General features: G+C 32.8%; 1 protein-coding gene across 5 annotated transcripts; it reads left to right on the plus strand.

Annotated features, from left to right (window-relative positions):
• Window positions 1-3: 3 nt before the first annotated feature.
• Window positions 4-16,721, plus strand: LOC106066804 (protein DGCR6-like). Of its 5 annotated transcripts, none has more exons than XM_013225888.2 (5): window positions 4-64; window positions 5,145-5,243; window positions 7,498-7,658; window positions 9,730-9,836; window positions 10,450-16,721. In XM_013225888.2, the coding sequence occupies exons 2-5, from the start codon at window positions 5,149-5,151 to the stop codon at window positions 10,666-10,668; spliced, it is 582 nt and encodes a 193-aa protein (XP_013081342.2). In that variant the 5' UTR covers window positions 4-64; window positions 5,145-5,148; the 3' UTR covers window positions 10,669-16,721. The 5 variants fall into 5 exon arrangements, with proteins under 5 accessions (XP_013081342.2, XP_013081344.2, XP_013081341.2 ...); XM_013225890.2 differs by having other exon boundaries at window positions 19-48; XM_013225887.2 differs by having other exon boundaries at window positions 59-198.
• Window positions 16,722-17,467: the final 746 nt, after the last annotated feature.

A 17,467-nucleotide genomic window follows, 5' to 3' on the forward strand; every position in this document is an offset into this window, starting at 1 on the left:
TTTTTGTTTACTTTTTCAAGTGAGAGTAGACTAGAGTCACTAGAGTGTGTAAGAGAAAAAAAAAGTAAATTAATTGTATACTGTAGTGTAGATCCTACTACTAGAATTCTAGACTATAAAGATCTATATTAATCTAGATCTATTATATATTCTATACTCTATAGACGATAGAATCAAGAATTTTATACTAGATCTAGGGTAATCTAGATTTAAATCTGTTTTTCTATTAAACTATTTCATTCTGCGGTGGCATTACTGTGCATGATTAAATTAATGATTACTCTTACTGGCATTCATTGACAGTATATGAATATGAGTATGAGTATTATGAGTATAATTAAGTATAATATGACTGAGTATTTGACAATGAGATTACAGATTATGATTCACTGATTCAATGAATTCATTTACTAAATTAGATCTAGATCTACATCTAGTCACGTCTAGTGACATTCTAGTCTAGATCTAGAGTCTAAATTCTTTCAATGAGTATCAAATGATCAATGAAATCAATCATTCAATGATTCAAATTTCAATTATTCATGACTCACTCAATTCACTGGCATAATCAATAATCATCATATAATCATGACATAAAAAAAATAAGTTGATGATATAGATCTAGACTCTAGATCTATAATAAAATTAAATTTAAGATCCTTTACTAAAAAAGCCTTACTAAACTTTTACTAGTCTAGATTATCTAGATCTAGAATAATCTAGACCTAGAGTCTAGAATATCTATAGTATATTATAGTATTCTATAGTGACACTATTATACAATTATAGTATTATAGTCTTAGATGATAGTGACTATCTATTATAGACTATACTATAGAGATAGTATAAGTTATAAGTATTCACTATAAGTTTACTAGATCTATAACTAGATCTAGATCAAGATATCTAAAACTAAAATGTGAGGTGGATCTTTCATCTTAATTATAAGGTCTACTTATATACTAGTCTAATATAGATCTAGACTAGAGAAGAGTAGTTTATTCCGGACATTAGATCATTACTGTTTTTGTGGTCATTACAATATTACATCTTTATTTTGATATTTAATATGAAAAGTAGCATGCTGTATAATGTGCGTGTCCATTTTCCAATGATTCTGACACAATTTCCTTCCATTTAGCTGTCTTTTTATGTAAGAAAAAAAGAATTTAAAATTTGTAAGTCAGGTTGTTGTTTTTTCCTATCTAGGGTGACTAGAGTTAAGAATAAGACTATTCTATATTTTTTGGTTGGCTAAGTCTATGCTAATGAGCCGGCCAACATTTATTCTGTTTTTGGAGCTGATTTATTTGATTCATAAGCCAAGATTTTTTATTTCATTAAAAAAAAAATTAATAGGGTGTTTGTATTAAATTACGATTTTCTTATCAAAATTTATTTCAGACAGCCAGTTTTGGACATCAATGTTAATGATCTTATATTATATTTGTTTGTTTGTTGTTGTTTTTTATAGAGAATAAATGGGCAAATGTTTGGAGTGAGCTTGATACATTGAATGAACTATGAAGTTAAATGCCTAGAAAAATAGATCTTGACCTACTAGATAGATTTAGAACTAGATTTATATAGAGAGAATATAGAGGATTCAGCTATTTAGGCAAGAATGGCCATCCTAACCTGTAATATATTACAAAAGATCATCTGTTTTAGAAATTTATTAAATCAATAAACAAAAAAACAAACATTCAACACACATCTAATCATGCAAACATAAAATAAGTCTAAAAGTTGGTGTAGAAGTCACTATCCCAGTGACCTAATTTTGGTTGAATAAGTGTGTTCATATTTTTATTTTTTGTGTTCGTATTTATCCATAATTTGAAAACATCTTTATGATTTCACGTGAGGGGCTATGCCTGGGGATCTTAAAATTTAGTTAATATTAAAATAGAATTAAAATCTGAGTTTATTAATGCCAAAATATAGAGACTGTTTGAAATAAATTTTGGTGTTTGGAATCAAATAATGTGTGACAAAATTAAATGAAAACACATGGCCTCTTTGACCTTAAATATTCTTCTTCTTCTTCTAGCCAGCTTTTTGCTGCTGAGCTGTCAGCTCTTTTGCAGACTGTGCCAAGGAAAAATAGTGTGCTGTTTTCTTCAGTTGTTCAGCACTGCTATACAGAGTGTTGGTTATGTTGGGCTGGATTGGTAGTAGGGTCTGCCTAAGGTTGATTAGGAAGGAGCATTCAAAGAGGATATGGTTTACGGTTTCATAAGGGTGGGCGCAGTGTCTACAAAGGAGGAGTTGTGTGGGATTTATTTTATTGAGATGGTAATTTAACAGAGGTGTGTGTCCTGTCCTTAGTTGAAAGATTGTAGATTGCTCTTTGCGGGGGAAGAAGTTAATACTGTCCAGTTTGTTAGGAGTGTTCATTTCTTTGTACATGGCTCAGCCTGTGTTTCCTGTTGCCCATTGGTTGAGCCACTCTTCTTTGTGGTTGTTGATTAACATTGACCTTAGTGTGAGGTAGTTAACAGGTCTATCTGGTTGCTCCATAAATGATCCTGCCTTTGAAAGCTTATCTGCCCTTTCATTTCCCATGATGCCAATGTGTCCAGGGATCCACTGTAATGTGATGTTTAATTTTGTCATCATCTGGTGTATTATCACTATTAGTGTTGTCAACTCTCTTGGGCTTTTTGAGCTGCTGCTGTTAAGTGTTTGAAGAGTGGATTGGGAGTCTGTAAAGACAACAATATCTGATGGTGATTGTATCCCTTCATATAATTTGTTTGGACTGTCTGCAAAGCTATGGTAATTGCCTCAAATTACCTTAAATATAACAACAAATATACATTAGGAGTACAAATATAAGTAGTCATCCTTATTCTCCTTAAACTAAAGAAGATTTTGATACTTCATTTTCTTTTCTATGTCAAACCATTATCAAATAATGGGCTGTCAAAGTCAAACTTTGAATTTTTGGCCTATTGGTGTTTGAATAGCATTAACTACTTTATATGCTATATTTAAAAGAATAAAAAATATACTTTAAAATTACACTTTATTTTAATACTTTATATATTTCAGATTGAAAATTCTTAGTTGTTACTTCAAAAAAAGAAGATAGATCTAGATCTAATTATCTGGTCTGATGGATTTCATCATCATGTTCATGTGACAATTTAGTAATGCATGTTAATCAATGAATTAAACTGTGCTAAGTTGTTGGTTTTCCTAGCTGATTCAGGCAACCCATTCCGTTCTTTACTGGCACTAGGGAAGAAAGAGCACTTGTTTATCTGTGTGTGAATTTGTTCTAGCGTATGCGCCTCTATCTTTATGTCTTTATAAAAATTATATCTTTATGTATTTCTGAGTATTTCATTAGGTTTTGTATTTCTATGTGTAAATTATTTTTCATTGTTTTGTGTATTAAAGTCTTAAAGTGTCTCTAAGTAAAAATTTATTTTACTAATGGTGTTATGAATATTTGTTTGTTAAAAATCTCACTGGTCTATTTTGTATTTGTTCTAGCTTCTTCGTGTTTTCTTGAGTTGAGGATCTCAAACACCGGATGCATATTCCAATATTGGCCTTTAGAACTAAAGTTAAATAGCATTTTAGTTTAATGTTCTTGTTTGATTTGTAAAAAAATCCTTATTAAAACAAACCCTATTGTAAAATTTCAGTATCATGTGTTGTTTTTATCGTTCTATATACTATGCAATCATCTGCAAATTATCTGACTTTTGTTCCTGAACTAATGCAATTTGGTAGGTCATTTATGTAAATTTGAAACAGTAATGGGTTTTAGACTGTTCCTTGAGGTCTATCTGAGTTTACTATTATTGGTATTTATTTGGAGCCATTTATCATTACAGTTTGTTCTCTTCCTATTAGGAAATTCTGAATCCATCGATGTAATGAACCATTAATGATAAAGTATTTTAGTTTTTTAAGCAGGCTATGGTGGTGAAATTTGTCATATGCCGTAGCTAAAGAAAAATCTAATAAAATTGCATCTATTAGCTCAGTGATGCCCAAAATACGGCCCACGGGCCGAGACATGGTTCCATACAGCTCGCCAAAATGTCGGTACAAAGAGTAGACACTTCCCCCTCTAAAAATAAAAGGTTTACTTATGTATCTTTACCTCCGTTAGGGCCCTCAATTTTTTCTTTAATTGATTGGTACCATGACCTTTAACATTAGTGTGTTTATGAAATGAGAATCTACCAGATAAAGAGAACAGATCTTAACTTTTTTTGTGGAGCATGATACTGAACAGTATTAACTTCCTCCCCCTCAAAGAATAATCTACAATTTTCCAACTAAGAACAGGACACACACCACTATTAATCTACCACCTGAACAAAATAAACTCCACACAACTCCCCCTTTGCAGACACTGCACCCACCCCTTTGAAACCGTAAACCATATCCTCTTTGAATGCCCCTTCCTAATCCACCTTAGGCAGACCATACTTCCACTACAGCCCAAATTAACCAACACCCTGTACGGCAGTGCTGAACAACTGAAGAAAACAACAGTCTGCAAAAGAGCTCACAGCTCAGCAGCAATAAAGCTGGCTAGAAGAAGAAGAAGTGGAGCATGATAATAAGCCAACATATTTGATTTGTAAAGAAAGTGTGGCTGTTTCAAAAAAGAACAACATATAAATGTCATTATGAAACAAATTGACGACATTCTTGGTTTGAGCCGCAGATAAAAGATTGTTAAACTAGGCCTACAGATTGGAGGATTGTTGGAAATATTTACAAAAAAGCAACAAGAAAATGAGTCGGTGGAAAGGCTACCTACAATGTTGCTCTTATTTTAAGTTTAGAAATTAAGCCATTTTCTGACGCGTGAAAAAAATCACTTCAGATATCCAATGTAAGTACTAGATCCACAGGTTTTTTATCAAATAGTTTCAAATTCAGGTCAATTTCATTTCTCTTTTTTGTACCTTTTCGTTCATGTGGCCCACGACATGAGTGTCAGAAATTAAAATGGATTAGGTTGGGCATCACTGTATTAGCTCAATATTGAAGTTATACAGTAACATATTTAGACTGCAAAAGCCAGCATAGTCAGATTAACTTTGATCTAGTCATCATGTTTTTCCTAATGATCTATAAAAATCATCTTGTTTTTTTTTTCTCATTCGTAGACAAATGATGCTTCAGGATCAAAGTAATAAAGAAGAGCTTCAACATCGACATTATGTGCTTCTTAATGAGCTTCAAAAAATGTCCAGAGAACTACCAGGGTAATGATTTAGATGCATTTGTGTATTATCACCTAAATTGTTTTATGCTAATATTAATAAGGACTTATGTGTTGGTCATTGACCAGTAATTTTTTTTTTTACTATTTTTGTATAGTACATCTTTCATGCTATGGTCCAATCTCTTATGTGGACCAGTTGTGAGATGGATCTCTGGTAGAAGTTTTCCTTGCTGCCTTTAGGCACTCAGCAAACACAACTCAGCTCAAGGCGGGTTTCAATCTCCTCTTTAGGGCCTTCATCTAACTATTCTCCATTTATCTACTCATTCAAAGATAACACCTTATGGAATGCTAGACACTATTGTAATTAAACTTTTGGACAGAAAATCATTACCTATTATATAGGGTTTAAACTGTTAACATTAAAAATATCTACTAGATGCCAAAACTATGTCCCATTAGACAAAAGGCCCTAAAGAGGATTGATCAAAGCGTCATAATGGAATAGGTGTATATTAATTAAACAATCTGGACCAGATTTAATGACATAAGTACATGGGTGGGATGAACAAGGTTATATGAGTGTGTAAGTACTTTGGAGAAGTAAAACAAGTGGCTATAATTAAGGGATGATTCATTTTAATTGTTCAGCTAGCTTTTTACAAGTGTATTTTAAGATTGCAAGTTTTGTTTTTACAATACTTCTGTTGAACTCCTATCCTGTGGAAACTTCTAGGCTCAAAAACCTGGAAAACAGCTCTAATGATTTCTCAAGACATTTGACTGCTGATTTATATCATTGGGAAAAGAATGACTAGCTTCTTAGCCACACTGGGAAAATGATAATAGAGATAGAGATCAAGAGTAAGAAATTCTTGAAAGATTTGTAGAAGAAACTCTAGTTTGAACATTATAAGTTTTGAAAGTGTAAAGAGAAATTAATTCAAATTTGGTTAGAGAACTCGAAATTAGCTATCTTGGATGTCTTCAGTTGTTTCCACATTATAGAGTTTAATAAAATAATGTTCAGGAACATTTTGCACACCGTCTTCTAAGTCTAGATCTAAGGGCAATAAACTTTTGAATAAAGTCTTGTAGATTTGTACATTTGCTTAACCAGGATTTTTTCTCAGGGGAGGGGGAGAAAATGGGACAGGGTAAAAAATGTCCCATTTTGTTTTAAAAATTTAGTACAAATAATCACTATAAGTTTTATAAGGAGATAGTCTTTTTTTTTTATTATTATTTTTTTTTTATGTTTTTCTTCTTAAGTTTAATTTTTCTCACATACTGTTTCTTTGCCTTAGAATCAAAAGCTTGGCTTTAGCCCAATCTTGTTCTGAGCTAGTGATTGAAAATGTTCAAAATAATAGGGAAAAAAATCTATAATCTAAAAGTTCCCTCTACGTTCATTCAATGTGAACCACTTGTTGTGAACGATTCATCTATAAACCATTTGTCATGTAACTGAAAAAGTTAGGGTTACTAGACATGATCATGCACAAAGAAGCTAACTAGGCTTAAAATTTATTTGATGAAACGTTAAAAGCCTTTGAAACTAAGTATCTTTTTATCAGGTAAATAGAGTTTTTACACAATTATTCAGTTTGTTTCAATGCAAAGGCATTTTCTTGAGAGTGTACTTTGTGAGAAGAATGCCTTTCAATGAATCAATAGAAAGTCTATTCAGTCTTTTTATCTACTCTGCAGTGATTGTGCATTAATTAGCTAAAGATTTTCAGATTATTCATTGATTTTGATGCACATTTGTTCCTGAACACCCTTAGAAAACCTACCAACAAAACTGTTCATTTAGGAGCGCATCACTAAATGTATTGTCTTTCTGTCTTGAAAATGATGGTACGACTAATGAACATTATTCACATCAATCAACTTTGCAAGAAGAAAAGGACAATATTCCATTACCAGTTCCGTATGTGGCAGTAAAAGTGCAACATTTTTACACTTATCAATGCCTGACACGCATAGTACAAAAGATCAAAAAGGAGGGTATATCATCCTTTAGCATATCATCTGGTAACTATAGTGAAAGTTTCATGTGCTCATAAATCAAAGTCTTTATTTATAAGCCTACAAGATATGACTTTTTCAAATGTAGCTTCTCTGCAAGATCAACTTAGGCCAATCCAATGGCAGATAAAAAATATTTATCTTCTTCTAGACAAACTGTTGTCTCTTTATCAGTCTGTGCCATGAAAAAACAGAATAAAAACTAAAACTAAATTTGAAAGTTGAAAAGATTCCTATTTTTTTTTATTTTTTTTAATCTCTAGAAAATTCCAACAACGATTGTCTTATGATCTCTTGTCAGCATTGGCAAGTGCCCTTTTAGATGGTACTGCATTTGAAATTGTTAAAGGTTTAGAAGAGGTGCAACATTTGGAAGAAAAGAGTCTGTTTACACAGCGGCAAAAGTTGATCAATGATCACAAATGTAAGCTATTTTCATCATTAAAAATATTTTTTTAATGTAAATGTTGGCTTTGAATTTTTTAATTAGAATTAATGTAAAAATGTATTGATTAAATAAATTTTAAAATACAATTGATAATCAATTAACTAATTAATTTATGTTTTAAATATAGCTAATATAAACATTGCTGCCTGTTCATAGGGTTTGCGCATTGGCCTGTCAATCAGATTTATGGTCCCGGGTTCAAACCCTGCCTGCTCCCATCCCCCGTCATCCTGCTGGAGGTTTGAACCAGGAAGTAAATTATCTTCAACTCTGAAGGAACATCCAAAACATGTAAAACATTTTACAAACAAACAAACACAATTATTCAGTTTGTTTCATTATTAACTCTTTCCGTGCATATTGTTTTGATTGAAAAAAAAAGAAAGAAGTTTTGAAACCAACAAAATTGTGTATGGGTGTCATAAACTAAAATAGGTATTTTCTTTAGTAATATAATCTAGCATATTTCATTTGATTTGAAAGAAATTAAATTGGCTACAAAAGTGTAATAAAAAAAATATTAAATTAAAGAAAAATTATTTTCTATTAAGTTTAAACTGAGTATGGAAATAGAAAATATATCTAAAAATCTATTTATTGAAACATTTCACCTTTTAATTATAGATTTAATCGATAACTAATGAAAAATTATAAAACTTTGCACATTTTCTCCCTTTAAATTTCATGAAAGATCAACAAATGCAGTAAGATATTGCATTATTTAAATAATTTCAGATCCTGTGAAATAAACTTAATAAGAGGAATCACTAACACAATGTTGACTTTTTAAAAAAAAAACATGGTCATGCATTCAATTTTCAACCAAAACAAATGGTCTCATATCCTGAGATTTAAAAAAAAAAGAAATAAACATTCTAAAGATAGTGAAATGTATATTATACACCAAGTTATTCACTGAGACTGCTGAGAGTAACAGTGTACTGAATGAGTTGAGTCTGAGGTTAAGAAAATAAATCTTACATCTGAGATAAACTCTTTTAATTAGGTGTTATCAAGCCACTTGATGAAGTATATAACTTTCAAGGACATGTTCACATTCACTGGAATCACTCTGCAGATGCATTTTTTTTTCATTGTAATTTTTATTTTCAACATTTCAAAAACATTTCTTTTCTTTTGGAATAGCATTTTATAAGCATTTTTTTTTCTTAAAATTTTGGTAAGAACTGAACCACTTTTGGATTATTTATATTACTCTTCATTTTTTTTTTTTCTTTTATTTAGGATAGAGTAGTATTTTGTACTGTTTGTCCATTCTCCCATATTTATTATTTCCCATTCTTTACATGTGCTGGGATCAATTCTGTTTGACCTATAGGATTAGTTCAATAGGGTTCTAATGTTTTCCTTTCTGTTTTACAACTAGCTGATAGTTTCCCTGTAGCAATGAACTTTTTCGATCTTCCTCCATTGGGCTATTCTATGAGAATGCCATATCTTTCATCTTTTAATATTGTTTTTCATAGAAGAAAGAATGCTTAGGTCCTAAGATGGAAAGTCTTTATGCAGTTTTACTGTTTCAAAAGTTTTGTTTACTAATTGCTATTTCTTTCAAGGCTCAGTTCTCCCTAAATAAAATTTGTTCTTGAGTCTGTTTACATACTTGTTGATTTTGGGTTTTATTTGGGCGCCTCCTTAAGAATTCCTTTTCAAGTTTTGCATAAGGATCTTTGTTTATTCAGTGAGGCCAAGGCAGCAATCTCCTCCATTGCTCTGATGTGTGGTTTTTATTGCTCCTGTCATTATCCTTAGTCCAATATTTTATACCTAAACTTAGAATATGGAAATGCATAATGACTCTTTTGTTCTGTAATCAAGCTCCAACTTACTCCTTGAGATAAAAATGGAAATGACCCTTATACCATTTACAACATCAAAGTTCTTATCAAAATGTATTTGTTCCTTTTCTAGTTGTCAAGAATTATTACTAGCTTGTCATTTATTCAAAGAAAAAATTTGACAGCAAAGCCTTTATTATAATCATAACTACTTATTAGGCATGTAACAAATTGTTTCTTTTCTTTAGCTCAAAGGCATGAAATGAATAAAAAACATAAAGAATTGTTACTTGAGAATCAAAATAAACCTCACAATCTGCCGCTGATAGAAGCTCAAGTAGAGAGAGAACTTGATGTATGTTGTTTGATTGGTAACACTTCAAGTTATTATTTTATAATTATATAATTTTATAATGTTATAGTAATTGTTTCGCTTATAGTTAATGTAGGTTATAAAATGAAGATGCACAAGTTTGTAACTGAAGATGCAAAGGTTTGTAAATGAGGACACTAGAACACAACAAATTAAAAAAACAGATTAACTTTAATTGGAGTTCATTGAATAATCTAAACAAACACAATATCTTTTTGAAAAACAATTTACTGAGATGAAAAATTTGAGTATATTCTATTAACATTATGATTGATTGACTCCTGAATTTTATTATACTGTTGTATAAACATAGCCAATCTGAACCATTTTTTAACACTAGATTTAAAGTTTTTATTTACAAGTTTGGGCAATCTAATCTTAAGCTTTGCACAATCAACTTACTTGCACAGGCTTCTAAGTTATGCATACCTATGCAAAACTATTAGATTCACAGTAATAGCTTATAGTCAGTTACAAATGCTTCATACCAGTACAATACTGTAAAAGTAAATACATTATTTATTTATGAATCTTATAATTCTTTATGTATTTCTGAAAATTGTTTAATTAATTTTTGTTTAATGTTTTTCTTTAGACAATGGAACGTAGATGTGAAGAAGAGATGAAAAAGAGAGATGCAAAAATTATTCTAGAACTAGATCAAAAACTAATGGACCAACAAAGTATGCTTGAGAAAGCTGGAGTGCCCGGGTTTTATGTCACAAATAATCGACAAGATGTGCGACTACAGATGTATTTACTTGAGTTTATTACAAGATTAGCTGCAAAGGAAAAAGAATTAAGAAATAGCTAAAACACTATTAACTTTTGGCTCCCTTCTGCCATGGAAAGTATACCAAACCAACCTAAGCCTAATTGAGGCTGAGAGAAAGGAAGCTATGGGTGCTTTGGGACATCTTAAACAAAAACACTATTTGAATTGGTCAATGAAACGAGACAATTATTTGACTGATTATAAGTAATTCAAATATACAATGAAAATATTTTTAGAAATTAACAAATATGCTTTGCAATCTAATTTGTTAATTAAATCCTGTATTTATTGACAATGCAAAGTATTTTTCTGCAAACTTGGTATAACAGTGATTTGTTACTTTTAGAAGACAGAGTTCATTGTTTTATTAGCACTACTTGCAATTAAAAAATGTGTAAGCTTCATTCATTTTTCAGCACAATATAAAATATTTTATTGTGTAATGAGATCATTATTTCAAAATTTGTAGTTAAGTTATAATTTTGTAAAAATCTAAACACTATGATTTTTATTATTTTGTTGATGATAAGGGAAGAAAAGTATTTCAAAGATTAAGAACTCCTCCAATATAATCTTCATCTTAATTGTTAATACAATTGTACTTATAGAACCATTAGTAAGGATTTTTTTAAAACCATGTTTGAGTAAACCAATCTAGCACTGTTAAGTTATTGTTTGCCTCCCCAGGTCACATGCTGGACTTCAAAGTAATGCAATAGAACCTGTATGCCACCACCACTAGCAACGCCTTTAAAAAAAATATTATACTGCTTGATGTTGTCTAAATGATCTTCACATTTCAGACTACTTGATGAACATATTATACTGCTTGATGTTGTCTAAATGATCTTCACATTTCAGACTACTTGATGAACATATTATACTGCTTGATGTTGTCTAAATGATCTTCACATTTCAGACTACTTGATGAACATATTATACTGCTTGATGTTGTCTAAATGATCTTCACATTTCAGACTACTTGATGAACATATTATACTGCTTGATGTTGTCTAAATGATTTTCACATTTCAGACTACTTGAACATATTTACTGTTTGATGTTGTCTAAATGATCTTCACATTTCAGACTACTTGATGAACATATTATACTGCTTGATGTTGTCTAAATGATCTTCACATTTCAGACTACTTGATGAACATATTATACTGCTTGATGTTGTCTAAATGATCTTCACATTTCAGACTACTTGATGAACATATTATACTGCTTGATGTTGTCTAAATGATCTTCACATTTCAGACTACTTGATGAACATATTATACTGCTTGATGTTGTCTAAATGATCTTCACATTTCAGACTACTTGAACATATTTACTGTTTGATATGCTGAAAAAATGTGTTTGCATTTAGAAATTCATTAAATATTTTAAAAAAAAAAACAATTTTACCTTTTCTGTTGGCAAGTAAGATATCCTAGCTATAAAAGTACTTCACTTACTTTTAAGATATACATTATTGTATAAATAACATCAGAATTGAAAATGCTCAAACTAGCATTACATTTATCTTTATATACTTATGATTTTTTTTTAACAGTTCTGTTTCATAATTCTTTACACAGAAAAGCTTATCTGGTCATATTCCAATGCAATGTTTTTTGTTGTTGTTTTTTTGTCTGAAATTGAACTTTAAATGTAAAACTTTTTTGTTTATGTATTTATTTAGTTTATAGTGTGCTTTACTTGCAGGTTAAACAGTTCGGAGAATTAGACTGGTCTGACTCTTGATACGTATATATATATTTACAGCTTCAAAGCAAGAACAAAACTTGCACAACACTGTTACACCACCCATGACCCATAATTGAATGTTAACAATAATAATATGTAGATCTATTTTCTCTTTGTTTCTCAAGAAAAAAAAACTAATATTGACAAAAAAAAATGTGCATTTACTTTGATAACAAACTAATGTAACCTTGTTTGGTATATATATATATGCTGGGGAATTCACACACACACCCAAACCCCCCAAAAAAATCCTGGCTACACCCATGCGGGGGCCTGCCATTATATTCTTGAACATGGGCCCACAAGTACCTTGCTACGTCTATGTATATAGCCCACTCTCCACCAAATTAAATTTCCCCCTCAGAAAAATATTGTACCCACTGATATGTTTTCTTACCGTGCTCAATTATTCAAGTTATAGAGAGAATTCAAGCGACTGCATCAGAAAAAAAAAAATAACTACAGCCACGTAGCGAATGTGGGTTTGATGTTGAAAACCTCTTACCAAATAATAAATTTAAAAAACTTTAAGCAAACATAAAGTCATCAAATTTCATGAGAGTAATCAAGATAAGTTTACATGTTCAAACCCCCCCCCCCCTAATCAAATAGAAACTAAAGCAAACCTATACAGTCACCAAATTCTATGATCGTACCCAGTGGCGTCACTAGGGGGGGGGTGCAGTCCGCACCGAGTGGAAAAAATGCACATTTCCAAAAAAAATTAAATAAATACCAACTTAAAAATGTGACTGAAGCAAGATCATAAAGCATAGGAATGGTTGAATAAACTTTTTCTTAATGGGGAAAAAAATCATTAGTAAGATTTTCTTATTTGATAGACAGTGGGCATGTCCACAATGAGAAACTCGCGAAAAGAGTGAAGAACATTTATCAGGTTTTCAAATTTGAAACAATCAGGAAGCCGGACTTAGGCTACAAAAACAATTGACAGGGAAGTCAGTGCTATGATTGACGTTTAGATGAGAAAACATCTTGCACTTATAGATTGCTTACTATCGCTTTGTTTCTAGCTAAGCAAAATTTGGTATATTGTGGCGAATTGAAGAAGACTTATTATGGAATTATTTTTTTGGATTGTGGAAATGTTATCCAAATATGACCCAGTGCTGAAATAATAACTCATAAGATTGCAAAGGAGCGATGCAAAAAAAAAAGTTAGTTTATAAATGTTTTAGCAAACCACTTAAAGCCCTCGCTCAGAAAATAAAAGCACTAAAGGCAGTGGCGTAGCTATCTATGTGCAGGTGGTGCGGGCCGCACGGGGCATCAAGTGGTGTGGGGCATCAAACTGAGGACAAAATTTCTCAGTAAAAAAAAACCACTATACATCCATGAATAAATTCAAACTACTGTATTAAAAATGTTAAATGCAATTTGTTCATCTCCTATGAACTTTCTTTAATTAAATGTAAGCTGTAAACCAGGTTGTATCAAATTTACTAGAGTTGTTTAATTTTGCATGTGGAACATGATACATATTGTTACTTTATTTCTCGGTACGCTGCTTTCATCTAGATCTATAGCTTAAACCTCTAGAGTAGGCCTACTCTAGAGCCAGAATAATAGTCGTTGTTTATTTTCATTTCACTACGATTCTTGTTAGTTTCTTATAAATTTTAATGGCCATTGAGCAATGGCAGTGATATCAATATTTTGTATGCATATTATCTGTTTTTTTTTTACATGTTTTTTTCACTAACTAGTTAATTGTATTACTGTAATGCAAACATTATTATCGGCGTTGACAAGATGAAGAAGAATTGCAAAGACAAAATCTAGGTAATTTCGGGGAGTTTGTATTCTCCGAATTTGGTAGAAATTCGGTTGCTGAATCTGAAATCATTTCAGTAACACGTTTACGTACACCGGACCGTTTACACAGCTTATTATCAACTTCAGCACCTCGCTTGGACGTCCTCGCCAAAAATAACCAAAACTAGCCTTAAGCGCCGTCTAGATGGTTATGGTTTAATTTTTAAAAATTATAGAAACTAGAGACATTGACTAGTACAGATGAAAAATTCTGAAACAGGCGGTTTGGTAGTTACTATGCAACCGACATTTATTTTCTCCCCTTGGAATTGTGGGGGCTGTAGTAACTCAAATGATGGATACGTAAGAACTACCTTCAAAAACACGGATTTCCATTTCAAGACTGCGCACTTAAACGGAAAAGAAATTAACTAATGGGACGATATTGTGATGTGGCAAGCATGATTTTTGTACCGCCATCCCAACTAGTGAATCCTCAGATAGAATTCATGGCAGGAAACGGTGACAAATCTGCGACTTAGAATTTGACATTGATTTTAAAAAAAAAAAAGATTTATTTGGGGGGGGGGTGATGTTTAATGTAATATAATAAAATGGAAATATCAAAAACTTTCCACCACAATTGTTAGGCACTCGGAAGCTTCATTAACAGGCGTTAATGCTTCGTGGTTTAGCCAAGTGAGGCGTGTCAGCTCCTAGTAGAACTGCATTTTTTTTAAATTCTGTCAGCTTTAAGCGCGTGGTCACTTGAGTCTTTGACTCCTTTCATCAACAAACTAACCAGCATATTGGAAGACAACTCAACAATTCAAGGTGAAACGATTATGAATCTATAAAATTCATTCATTTGACACACTGACGATTGTTGGAAACATGTCTCACATGAAGGGCAGGTCTCCACCGATGAAAGACTTTTATATGCAAATAGGACGTTAAGCAGACAACCCCTGAGAGTTCTGGTCCTTGTATGAGTTCGTGTGTTCTCTAGAAGTCAGTGAGATAGGATCAATGAGGTCATTATTAGTTCACTTGCAGTAATGAGACGTACAGTGAGTATCAGGGCCGGTCTTAGGCCTCTGCAACCTATGCGGTCGCAGTGGGCCCCGCACTTTCATAGGCCCCGCGCGAAGTCTAGGTGTAAATTATTAAAATAAACCATTTTAACTTATTATTAAAGGGTTTCTTGAATTCTCTTGAAATTGTAAAATAAACGAAAAAGTCATGAAAATCTCATGAAATTATTAGAATCTTCTAAAAAACGGATGCAAATCTCCTTAAAAACAAACAAAATGTCATTTCGGAGTGTCATTCAATATGGACAACGCCCAGGGCCGGCCTTAGGCCACTGCAACCTATGTGGCCGCACTGGGCACCGCACTTTCATAGGCCCCGCGCTAATTCTAGATCTAGGTGTAAATTATTTAATTAAACCATTTTAACTTATTATAACAAGGTTCCCGGGGACTTCTGATTATCCAAGAGCTCCTGGAAATCTCCTGAAATTGCAAAATGTACGAAAAAGTCCTGGAAATCTCCTGAAATTATTAAAATCTTCTGAAAACTCATAAAAATCTCCAGAAACAAAGAAATATAATTGTCATTTCGGGGCGTTATTCAATATGAAAAACTTCAACCCTACTCGCGATAAAAAACAAGGTTACAAAAGACAGTTTGTGTGGAAACACAAACTCAAAATCGGCCCCCGAAGAGGTCCACCCAGGCAGGCTTCAATATTTTCAGAAAGAACATCCAAATGAAATTATATCAAAGACAAATGAGAGATAAGAATGGAGAAAGAAGGTTAACAGATCATGTGTAGTGCCCCAACGGTCCCGCAGATCAAAGGATAGGTGTAAGTGAATGTAAAGTTAGATGTGAACCTGGCCTAACTAGTTCCCCTTTTAGACCTTGTGGTCTATAGGACAGATGATGTAAAGTTCATCTGTTTTTGTGGCCTACGGTTAGCGAGGGTGTCATGTAGCCAGCACAACGACCAACCGCCTATACTTTTCCCCAACTAATGTCAGGTACCCATTAGAGCTGAGTGGACTCAGAGGCGCCCAAAGATTCCAAAGTTGAAAATCCCAGTCTTCACCAGGATTCGAACCCGGGACCCCGGGTTCGGAAGCCAAGCGCTTTACCGCCCAGCCACCGCTCCTCCCCTGACCTAACTGACGTCTTATAATTGACCTAATTGTTTTGAAAAGGCTCAATCTCTTATTAGAATCCTCAAAAAAAAAAAAAAAAAAAAAATTTCCTCAATGAAAAAAATGATCAGAAAAATGAAGTTTATAAGATCACTATTCATTTTAAATTAGGTCTAACTAATGGTAGTGTAACTGAGTTGATTTTCTGCGTGCGTCCAGCGTGTCTGAAGGTCATGGCCATTGTTGTGTTTCATGTCCAGTGTGTGTGTGTGTATAGACTGCATCAGTGGTATGCTAGACGTGCTGGTTTCATTCACTGTTTACTGTAGTCTAATTTTGTCGAATAAAGCCATGTTATTGGTATTCTAGTCGTTATCATTTCATTACAATTTACTCGACAAAATTATGTATCTGGATTAGTGTTGGATTCCTTAATCTACAATGGATAAATTACTCAGACCGAAAGAGTTGGACATTGATCCTAATGCTCCTCTGGCCTCAGAAAAATGGACTCACTGGTATGACACATTTCAGAATTTTCTTTCGTCCATCAAGGATATTAACGAAGACTTTAAACTAAAGTTGTTGAAGAATCACGTATCTGCTACGGTTTATATGCTCATCAGTGATGTATCGTCCTATTCGATGGCCATAGACACACTCAAGACTACTTATATTAAGGTAAAGAATGACATTTTTGCTAGACATTTGGTTGCTACATGTAAACAGCAGCCGGGCCAAACGGTAGAGTCCTTTATGCTAAAGTTGCGAAGCCTGGCCCGGGACTGTGACTTTAAAGAAGTAACTGCTGAACAGCACAGAGACATTTGCATTAGAGACGCCTTCATAACGGGTCTGGCATCCAACACTATTAGACAGCGGTTACTGGAAAAGACATCTCTTACTCTACAAAGCGCTTTTGACGAAGCTAGAGTGTTAGAAACAGCGACAACGCATGCTCAGGCTTACAATTCAACGAACGAAATCTCCTGTGGGGCAATGAAAACACCAACTAGCTCCCATCTAGAAACATACATTTCTAATGAAGACCAGGAATTAAATGCCATTAAGTCGCTATGCTACTTTTGTGGTAGGAGGAGACACTCTAGAACTGAATGCCCTGCTCGAAATGCATTATG

This window comes from Biomphalaria glabrata, chromosome 6, assembly GCF_947242115.1.
Source record: "Biomphalaria glabrata chromosome 6, xgBioGlab47.1, whole genome shotgun sequence".
NCBI lineage: Eukaryota > Metazoa > Mollusca > Gastropoda > Planorbidae > Biomphalaria > Biomphalaria glabrata.

Bases quoted from the DNA above. Each gene is read 5' to 3' on its own strand.
- LOC106066804 (XM_013225888.2), top strand. From the start codon at position 5,149: ATGATGCTTCAGGATCAAAGTAATAAAGAAGAGCTTCAACATCGACAT. The intron at 7,659-9,729 runs GTAAGCTATTTT...TCTTTTCTTTAG, and splicing joins GTTGATCAATGATCACAAAT to CTCAAAGGCATGAAATGAAT. The intron at 9,837-10,449 runs GTATGTTGTTTG...GTTTTTCTTTAG, and splicing joins AAGTAGAGAGAGAACTTGAT to ACAATGGAACGTAGATGTGA.